At 41.6% G+C, this 10,617-nt stretch overlaps 1 protein-coding gene and 1 pseudogene across 1 annotated transcript; both read left to right on the top strand.

The window, feature by feature from the left end:
• Positions 1-4,047: 4,047 nt before the first annotated feature.
• LOC147607452 (pentatricopeptide repeat-containing protein At1g06140, mitochondrial-like) lies at positions 4,048-6,414 on the top strand. The gene has a single exon (XM_086790568.1). The coding sequence runs from the start codon at positions 4,214-4,216 to the stop codon at positions 6,113-6,115; it is 1,902 nt and encodes a 633-aa protein (XP_086646694.1). The 5' UTR covers positions 4,048-4,213; the 3' UTR covers positions 6,116-6,414.
• Positions 6,415-6,547: 133 nt separating this feature from the next.
• On the top strand, positions 6,548-9,778 carry LOC147607453 (putative pentatricopeptide repeat-containing protein At1g68930; annotated as a pseudogene).
• Positions 9,779-10,617: the final 839 nt, after the last annotated feature.

A 10,617-nucleotide genomic window follows, 5' to 3' on the forward strand; every position in this document is an offset into this window, starting at 1 on the left:
TCTCATAGTTGGAAATGAGTTTAGGGCTTATAAGTACCAAGCGCCTATAGATTGGGTGTCTTTTAGCCTTCCAAATGTTACCTCTACAATCCTAGTTTGCTTACCATTTTTCGAATAGCACTTGTTCAATGTCCTAGTAATGCTATTTGCAAGAGGATTTAGTGCACACACGCTCACAATCCTAGTTTGCTTACCATTTGCCGAATAGCACTTGTTCAATGTCCTAGTAATGCTATTTGCAAGAGGATTTAGTGCACACACGCTCACAATCACAAGCAATGTGGAGGCATGCATATTCTAGTCTGCTTACCATTTTCAGAATAGAACTTGTTCAATGTTCTAGTAATGCTATTTGTGAGAGGATTTAGTGCACACACGCTCATTAAAATAAAGCTAAAAAATCACATGGAGATTCAAAGTTTAGATGCAATAATGAAAATTACAATTCAAGGGCCTGGTAAGTTAATTGAGTATGAGTTTGAGGAGAGCATGGGACTTTGGGCTTCAAAGGCCCATCGACATATATAGTACAAGGTATGTGCTCTCTAGTTTTGTAATAGCTAAATATACTTTCTTTGTTGTTTCTATGTGCTTGCAAGGTTATGCTCCAATCTAGTTTCGATGGTAGTGGAAGTGCTAGATTACAATAGGGTGCCTACTTTGGAGAGAAAGGATTGCACAGGAGGCTACATATGCAACATCTATAGGGATGAGGCTCCGTCTGCAAGGTTAGAGAGCATGTAGAGGATCATATAGCTTCTCTCACATCAGCTTCAATATTTTCAAACAATGAGAATTTTTGTGGGCTATGGTAAATATGTTCTCCACTCCCTTCATTGTTTTTGGGGTTTTATGTGTTTTTTTTCTCACCATTAGCATCATATAATGATAGTAGTTTTAATGAGATGTTTCTTTTCAAAGGAAATAAAGTTTCTCACAATATCTTTCTTTTCCATTTTTTGCATTTTTAAAATCTCTTTAAAGTTTATAGGATGTGAGATCACATGTTGGGCGTGTCCTTATTGTGATAACATGGACACCAAGTTATGCTACTATAGTAACTACAATGTGTATCTAGCTTGGACACTAAGCTATGGCAGCCCTCTAATGAATTTGCATGTGCCTCCTCTATCACCACACAAGCTATTGTTGAGAAGGAAACATGTTGGAAACACAAACATTCTAGCTTTAGCCTCACCGAATCCATTAATCTAGAAAAGGACTCTAGAAAACCCTTTGTGAAGTGGCCTATTGTCCATGCGGCCTATTGTCCACGTAGCAACATGGGGTCTAGTAGCAAATCAAGCCCCTTTATTAGGAATTCTAGGGGGTCCACCTTACAAACATAGTTTTTCCCATAATTTTTCAAGGGTATATATATGCTCTATGTGCAATATTTCTCTTCTATGGCATGGATAGCTTGTTTTATGTGCAATATTTCTCTCATAATGGCATAACTTGTGTCTTCATATATATAATTAATCTTTGCCTTTCTTTGATAGTTTATGTATGCTTTAGAGTCTGTGGGCTAGGCATTTCTTATCTATCAATGTTTCTTTTTTGCAAAAAAAAGAATCATTTTTCCACAAACGGTCTTCTAACTCAGCTTGAGGCCTTTATGATTGTAACATCATATTTTTATATAAGTTGATTACTTCAGTTCTGAGTTTTTCTCATCTCTCATTTCTTATGAGTTTTCTTTGAAAATATTGGAGTTGTTGACTGCTTAGCTTAGTTAAGGCTCTATTTTACCTCACATAGTTTTGCTACTTTTGGTAACATTTACATGAACAGACATAACCATGATAAGTAAAAGGATGGAATCTTTAGGGATAGGGAATGTACATACTATAGAGTGAGGGTTTCACCAAGGATAACTAAGCAGTCCAATGTTTATTGGATAAAGTTTTAACTACTCCTTCAATGGGGATGCTTATGCATCTTCTCATTTTAATGTAACCTCAAGTAGGTAAAAACTTTTAGCTCTTTTTTGAGACTGCATAGTTAGCATCATATTGTTGAGGGTAGTTGTGGTCAAGAATAGTGGTGTAGCTCTAGATGGTAGAGGCAAAAGCTCTTGAGCATTTTAACTTTAGATAGATAATAGTGTCAATAAGGCACCGAAATCTTTTCTCGAGTGACCAATTTAATTAAGTGGGTATATTCTTGGATAACTCTTTCAATTTCCAAGGTTAAATGTTGAGGCTCTTTTTAGCAACATATCTTCCTTACTTTTCTTTTTGTAGTAATATGTGTACGTGTCTCCAAGCCTTGCAGTAGGCAGCCCTCTCTCTTCGAAAAGTAAGTGCATGGAAAGTGTGTGTGATGCACCTGTTGTCTCTTTGTCCTTTGAGAACATGCATGCTTTGTCTTCTGACGCACACTGACTGGATAACATGGTTCAGGGTTTCGTTCTTGGTGCTTTACATGTGCCCGCTTTCCTCGAGGTGGTGATGTGATTCTTCAACGTGATGGGCATGGTTCATCGAAAAGAAAGTGCATGCGATGCAGTCTTGTGTCTTTCTTCTTTTGGATGTTGCATACGCAGTAGGCGGCCCTATCTCTCCAGAAAGTAAAAGTGCATGGAAAGCATGTGTGATGCACATGTTGTCTCCTTGTCCTCTGAGAAGGTGCATGCTTTGTCTTCTGACACATTGAGGATAACATGCTTCAGGGTTTCATTCTTGATTCTTTGCATGTGCTCGCTTTCCTCGGGGTGGTTATGCGATTCTTCGGCGATAGGCATGCTGCAGAAAGAAAGTGTGCACGCTCTTTTGTCTTTCTTCTTTCAGATGGTGTATACACAGTAGGCGGCCCTCTCTCTCCAGAAAGTAAGTGCATGGAAAGCATGTGCGGTGCACCTGTTATTTCTTTGTCCTCTGAGAATGCACATGCTTTGTCTTCTGACGCATAGAGGATAACCTAGTTCAGTGTTTCAGTCTTGGTGGCTTACATCATGTGCTCACTTTGCTCAGGGTGGTCATGGCATTCTTCAGCAATGGGCATGCTTCAAAAAAAGAAAGTGTGTGTGAGGCAGCTCTTGTGTCTTTCTTCTTTTGGATGGTGCATTCTATCGCCTTGCTTTGTCACCTTCCAATTCCTTGCTTTTGAAAAGAGGCCTCTTGAAGAGTTTATCCATATGGAATGTCTTAAAGGCATGTTCCCATTAGAGAAAGGAGGAATGCTAAACTACCTTCACTTCTAAATAATGGTTAGTCTCATGGCACCATCCCTCATAAGTATTAGCAAGTTGATAAAACAGTACATGCAACGGGACTACTACTTCCAACCTAAAGGAGGTTTGGTGATGTGTAAAGAATCTGTTTGAGCGTGCATATGTATTTATGGAGAATTAGATACCCAACAAATTTGGTGCCACGTTGGGAAATACTTTGCTTTGAATGATACGCACAGGATAATATTACCCTGCCACATCATGGATTATACCTAAAATAGGTAATGGTATGGATAGAAAATGAGCTACATCAATTTGGAAAGTGATGAAAATCCCACACTTGATGCAATGCACTGACATTGAAAGTATTTTTTACATGGACATGCCCACAAGAAGGTATTTCAATGCAAACAATACGCTAGAAGAAAACCATGTGAGTGACCATGATAGTGACAAAAGCAATGAGGCAAGCAGTCGTCAAAACCTAATAATAGTCATGCTGAAGACGACTCTCTTGCTATAGCAACAACTATGTGTCTGTGTGTGAAAGAACTGCAAACTTTAAAGAAGCAATTATGAACAGAGAAGATTTAGTCCCTCTTTCTCTTGCCACTAGAAAATTTGTTGGGTTGCCGGAAGGACGACCCTTGCTTTCTTTGAAGAAGTAGTTCTCTGCACCCAAAAAGAGTGAATATATATATATATGGAGTGAGAGACAGACGAGACGAGACTGCTTAACGTCAACTTATTGATCTAGAGAGACCAATCGACGGAGAGACTTAAACCCAGGTGGGTCCATGTCGTCCCAAGGGAGAGAGCTCCTATGTGTCCATGTGCACATAAAACCTTCAATTTTTTGAACTAAAGCAGCTCAAGAATTAAAAAGATTAGAAAGAGGGAAAAAAATGATGCAAAGGAATTTTGCCGGCTCATCGAATGATGAGAAGGATTCGGATGTCTGAGAATTTGCAGACACTGCGTTGCCTGCATAAGGGATATGGCTAGGGTTATCAGGAAACCCTCTAGACGGTGATTGATATGACCCAGCAAGGTCTCTCCACATCTAAGAGTGCTCTCTACAGTCTTTTGCAAGATTGCATCGCAAAGAAAGACTTCATCGCAGGCAGACAAGTGCATTCTCTCATGATCATCCATGGATATGATTCACAGAATACCTACGGCAGCCAGCTTATCCGCATGTATGCTGCTCTTGGGAACTTGCAGCAGGTGAATTCCGCATTTTGCCAAGTCTCAAGACCAAATGTTTGTACATGGAGCACTATCGTTGCAGCGCACGCCAAGCTAGGAGAAGCCAGTAAGGCTCTAGAACTGTATGAGAAAATGCAGCATTATGGTGTAAAACCCAACAATGATGTGTTTTTGTGCATGCTTAAGGCATGTAGCAGCAAAGGATTAGTAGGAACAGCTCAGACCATAGAGCTTATGAAGCAGCAGGGGATCCCTGTATCCAAAAACATAATTAATAGTCTCCTGCAGGGTTGTTTCAAAGTTAGAGACCTAGCAGCTTGCAGGCAATTGTTTGAACTCATGAAGAGCAATGGACTTGATTCAGTGGCACTGTTTGGAGATCAACTCATCCGCATTTTCGCTTCCTGTGGGAGCTTGCTGGAAGCCAAGCAAGTCTTTGAGATGGTACAGAAACCAAGCATGCATACATGGAATGCAATAATTTCGGCACATGTCAGCCTTGGAGAAAGTGAGCATGCTTTCTACTTGTTTAATAGGATGCAGCAGGAGGGCATTCAGCCAAACAAGTTCATTTTCACGTGTACCTTGAAAGCATGCAGTATCATGTGTGTGTTAGAACTAGGCAGGTTGGTACACTATCAGATAGTCACAAGTGAAATGGAGACTGATGTGATCATAGGGAATGCCCTTGTTGATCTTTACTCAAAATGTGGAGATCTTGAGGGGGCATGCAAAATATTTGATGAGTTGGCAAATCGGGATGTGGTAACCTGGGGTGCAATGACTGTGGGTTTCTCCCAGCACGGCCATGATCTTGCTGTTGTGGAACTTTATGAACAAATGGAAAAGGAAGGTTTGATGCCAAATAGAGTCATATTTCTGCACATCATGAAAGCATGTGGAAATGTAGGAGCATTGGGCCATGGCAGGCTGATACATGGACAGATTCTCAAGCATGGATTGCAGTCTGATGCCCTCGTGGGAAGCACACTAATTGACATGTACGCCAATTGTGGAAGCTTGGAAGATTTGCAAAAGGTTTTTAATGGGCTGCCAACCCACGATATTATATCATGGGGTGCAATGATTGGTGGATATGTACAGCATGGAAATTATCTAATGGCTGCACAGTATCTTGAGGATATGCAGCAAGAAGGTATTAAGCCGGATGCTGTGATATTCACTAGTATACTTACAGCATGTAGCCATGCTGGTCGCCTTGATAAAGGCTGTTGGCACTTCAAAGTTATGACAGAAGAGTGTGGCATAACACCGACTACAACACACTATAACTGCTTGATTGACCTTCTTGGCCGGTTAGGATGTCTGACTGAGGCAAAGTCTTTGCTTTATACAATGCCAGCCTCACCTGACATTATCGGGTGGAAGTCTTTACTTACAAGCTGTAGAACACACTCTAACACAGAGCTAGGACAACAATGCTTCGATGCAGCTGTCCAGTCAGATCCTCATGACTCTGCTGGTTATGTTCTTATGTCCAATATATACGCTGATGTCGACATGTGGGAAGATGTTGACACACTACACATTTTGAGGAAGTCTGCAGATGCAGCAAAGTTGCCTGGTAAAGCCTGGACTGAGATCAATGCAAAGGTGGATGAATTTGTTGTGGGACAAACAAACCCTAGTACGATCGATCCCAAATATGAGAGACTATGTAGGCTTTTGAAGCAGCAGGGCTATGTTGCACAGTTGGACTTGGTGTTTTAGAGGGCTGAGTGGGCTAGCTACATCTTATCCCTGTTTGTTAAGCACAAATGATGCAGGAAGAGGGGCATCTTGTAGCTGTCTCCTATACATTGCTTCGCTGCAGCTGTCGAGTCAGATCCTCATGACCCTGCTGGTTATGTTCTTATGTCCAATATATATGCTGATGTCGACATGTGAGACGCTACACATTTTCACGAAGTCTGCAGATGTAGCAAAGTTGCCTGGTAAAGCCTGGATTGAGATCAATGCAAAAGTGGATGAATTTGTTGTGGGACAAACAAACCCCACAAACAGTAGTACAATCTATCCCAAATATGAGAGACTAAGTAGGCTTTTGAAGCAGCAGGGCTATGTTGCATAGTTGGACTTGGTGTTTTAGAGAGCTGAGTGCGCTAGCTACATCTCATCCCTGTTTGTTAAGCACAATCTCATCTTTTTAATGCAGGAAGAGGGGGCATCTTGTAGCCATCTCCTATACAGCTTGAGAATAAACATGCATAAAAACCCTTATGCAGCCAAGGTATTTGTTAGCTCCATACCTGAACCCAAAGATTTATGTGCTTTGCCGCAACAAATGCTGCCGTGTTGAGGGTTTGTGGGGAGGCTAAATAAGAGAGAGCACGGGCCAATCACTAATAGTATGCTTAATTAATAAACGGTCTCCCCGAATCAGCTGGGATTATTAGTTAATGTAAGGCTTAGTTGAACTTGGTGGCCGTGCGTGAACCCACCCCTCTCCGCCACTGTGTCACTTCTCCACCCCTCTCCGCCTCAGCCTCCACCTCCTCTAGATCTTGTGAATGCATCCAAGCTTGCAATCTCATGAAATCTGAAGCAAGAAGAAGGGTGTATAGGCGCAGAGGCGTAGAGTGACTACAAATGTGGCCTTAACTCTTATGGGACCTTTCCAAGCATGGTATGGCAGAAAGGCATGGCTGGACTGTTGCAGAGTGTTTGGAACCATATGGTTCCATAGTAGCATGGCCATTTTGCTGGCCAAGTTTTTCTCTTATTATTCTTGGCCGCAAACTCTCAACATGGCAGTGTTTGTTGCGGCAAAGCACATACATCTCCGTGTTCTAGTATGGAGCTAAAAAATACCATGACTGCATAAGGGTTTTTATGCATGTTTATTCTTTTATTCTATCAATTTTAGATAACGATTGCAAGGTATTTGGATAGAGTTCATGTGCCTTGTTTATCATGTTTTAATTTAAAACTGATTTATGGCTTGCAAGGGATATGGCTAGGGTTAGTGTTTGCATGACTGGAGGAAACCCTCTAGACGGTGATTGATATGACCCAACAAGGTCTCTCCACGTCTAAGAGTGCTATCTACAGTCTTTTGCAAGATTGCATCGCAAAAAAAGACTTCATCGCAGGCAGGGAAGTGCATTCTCTTATGATCAGCTATGGATATGATTGTAGCAGTGCATGCCAAGCTAGGAGAAGCCAATAAGGCTGTAGAACTATATGAGAAAATGCAGCACTACAGTGTAAACCTAACAATGATGTGTTTTGTGCATGCATAAGGCATGTAGCAGCAAAGGATTAGTAGGCACAGCCCAGACCATAGAGCTTATGAAGCATCAGGGGATCCCTGTATCCAGACACATAATTAATAGTCTTCTGCAGGGTTCTTTCAAAGTTAGTTACCCAGCAGCTTGCAGGCAATTGTTTGAACTCATGAGACCAATGGACTTGACTCAATGGCGCTGTTTGGAGATCAACTCATCTGCGTTTTTGCTTCTTGCGGGAGCTTGCTGGAAGCCAAGCAAGTCTTTGGGGTGGTACAGAAACCAAGCATGCATACATGGAATGCAATAATTTCAGCACATGTCAGCCTTGGAGAAAGTGAGCATGCTGTCTACTTGTTTATTAGGATGCAGTAAGAGGCCATTCAGCAGAACAAGTTCATTTTCACGTGTACCTTGAAAGCATGCAGTATCTCATGTGCGTCAGAACTAGGCAGTTTGTTACACTATCAAATAGTCATAAGTGAAATGGAGACTGATGTGATCATAGGGAATGCCCTTGTTGATGTTTACTCGAAATGTGGAGATCTTGAGGGGGCATGCAAAGTATTTGATGAATTGGCAAATCAGGATATGGTAACATGGGGCGATTGTGGGTTTCTCTCAGCATGGCCATGATCTTGCTGTTGTGACATTTGAGCAAATAGAAAAGGAAGGTTTGATGCCAAATAGAGTCATATTTCTGCAGATCATGAAAGCATGTGGAAATGTAGGAGCATTGGGCCATGGCAGACTGATACATGGACAGATTCTCAAGCATGGATTGCAGTCTGATGCGCTTGTGGGAAGCACACTAATTGACATGCACACTAATTGTGGAAGCTTGGAAGATTTGAAAAAGGTTTTTAATGGGCTGCCAATCCACGATATTATATCATGGGGTGCAATGATTGGCGGATATGTACAGCATGGAAATTATCTACTGGGGCTGCACAGTATCTTGAGGATATGCAGAAAGAAGGTATTAATGCGTATGCTGTGATATTCACTAGTATACTTACAGCATGTAGCCATGCCGGTCGCCTTGATAAAGGCTGTTGGCACTTCAAAGTTATGACAGAAGAGTGTGGCATAACACCGAATACAGCACACTTAACTGCTTGATTGACCTTCTTGGCCGGTTAGGATGTGACTGAGGCGAAGGCTTTGCTTTATACAATGCCAGCCTCACCTGATATTATCAGGTGGAAGTCTTTACTTACAAGCTGTAGAACACACTCCAACACAGAGCTAGGACAACAATGGTTCAATGCAGCTGTCCAGTCAGATCCTCATGACTCTGCTGGTTATGTTCTTATGTCCAATATATACGCTAATGTCGACATGTGGGAAGATGTTGACACGCTACACATTTTGAGGAAGTCTGCAGATGCAGCAAAGTTGCCTGGTAAAGCTGGATTGGTACTTGAGTTCATGGGATTTTTGCCGCACTTTATCTCGACATGCGAGTTTTCTTTGAGCAGTAGTCAGCAAATCAGCTTGGGATTGTCATGGGCTGAGGAGGTACAGAACAATCATGGACAAGAATGTTCATCTCAACAACAACCATCGGAATGATGATGTGACGGTGGATGACCATTAAGGTAGACTTTGACGCAAGGATGATCTCACTTGAGCAGCAGATTACGTATCTTACCAACACCATTATTGTTATGCAAGCAACATTGGCAGGTTTGGTGACAACAGGGAGAACCAGGACAGCTTTAGTTGCACCCTCTTTTACTTCAGAGCCCTATATGGGGGTGCAGAAGAAGAAAAGTCAGGACACAGTTGACTTCTGGCTTCACAAATGGGGTAGGCACTTTGAGTTCCATCCTCTCCCCGAGGATAAGAAGATACAAATGGTACAAGGATTCTTCACAGGAAAAGCCCTTAACTTGATGGAAAGAGTTACGAGTGAAGCCCATGACATGGATAGATTTTGTGAGTTCTTGGGGCCTAGGATGAATACGACATAGTGTCCATAGTAGTTAGGGGGTTGTTTGAAACGGGTTTCCTAAATGTTTCAAACGCGTTTCAAACGGGTTTCGTAAAATCAGCCCAAAGTTTCCTACAAGTTTTCTACCTACAGGTTTTTGCATGTACAAAATTTCAAATATATACTGTATAAAATATGTAAAAATGACACTAAATGACGTTAGATTTAGGACAAAAAAAAAAGTCAAAAATTTTGCTTTAAAAAAACGCGTTTTCTACAAGGAAACGTTTCCAAGGTTCCTTCCCTGAAGGAAACGCGTTTCCTAACTACTATGATAGTGTCCAAGTTTAAAACCTCGGAAATAAAGAGTATGCTATGTACATAGATTTAGAGAGCTACAGGCACTTACATGGATCCTATCAATATTTTAGGATTCTTAGATGGATGCTCGATGGCGCAAAATGTTCAATGATGCCATCCGATATACCAAGATTTTTTATAGTATTGTGGGCAAAGAAACAACCAAAGAAACCCCAGCAACCCTAATTGACAAATGAGACAAGATCCTAGCATAAACGAAAGTTTAAGCATGGGAAACTTTCAAAGTCTTTTGCAGAGACCCAAAGTCAATCCTAGACTTCGGAAGGCCCAAGTTTGAAGAAATCAAAGAAAGATTTGTGGTCAGCAAAGGGCCCCCATGACAAAGGCGGAGCTGGAGGGTTAGCATCCACACAGGCACAATAAATCCACCTGCAGCAACAACCACCATCTCAATAATCACCAGCACTGGAGGTAATGCATAGACAAGTCACCAAAGGTGAGGGAGTTGCAGAGTAAAATACAAAAGCCGAAAGAGCAGCTAAATGAGAAGAAGGGGGTGGAAATCAAGCTAGAATTACTATCGAAACAGCTAACATCCAAAGACATTATAGGGGAAGTCTCAGAAGATCAGCACTGCTATTCCAAGGACCAACAAAAGTAGATAGCCACACTCAAAAGGTCGCTGGAAAATAAGCAGCAATGAACAAAGCTAGCACTATCCAAAGAGA

Source organism: Cibotium barometz, chromosome 55 (genome assembly GCF_041138505.1).
Source record: "Cibotium barometz isolate CiBa-2024 chromosome 55, ASM4113850v1, whole genome shotgun sequence".
NCBI classification, from domain to species: domain Eukaryota; kingdom Viridiplantae; phylum Streptophyta; class Polypodiopsida; order Cyatheales; family Cibotiaceae; genus Cibotium; species Cibotium barometz.

Excerpts from the sequence above, each read along its gene's own strand:
- LOC147607452 (XM_086790568.1), top strand. The coding sequence starts at position 4,214 with ATGACCCAGCAAGGTCTCTCCACATCTAAGAGTGCTCTCTACAGTCTT.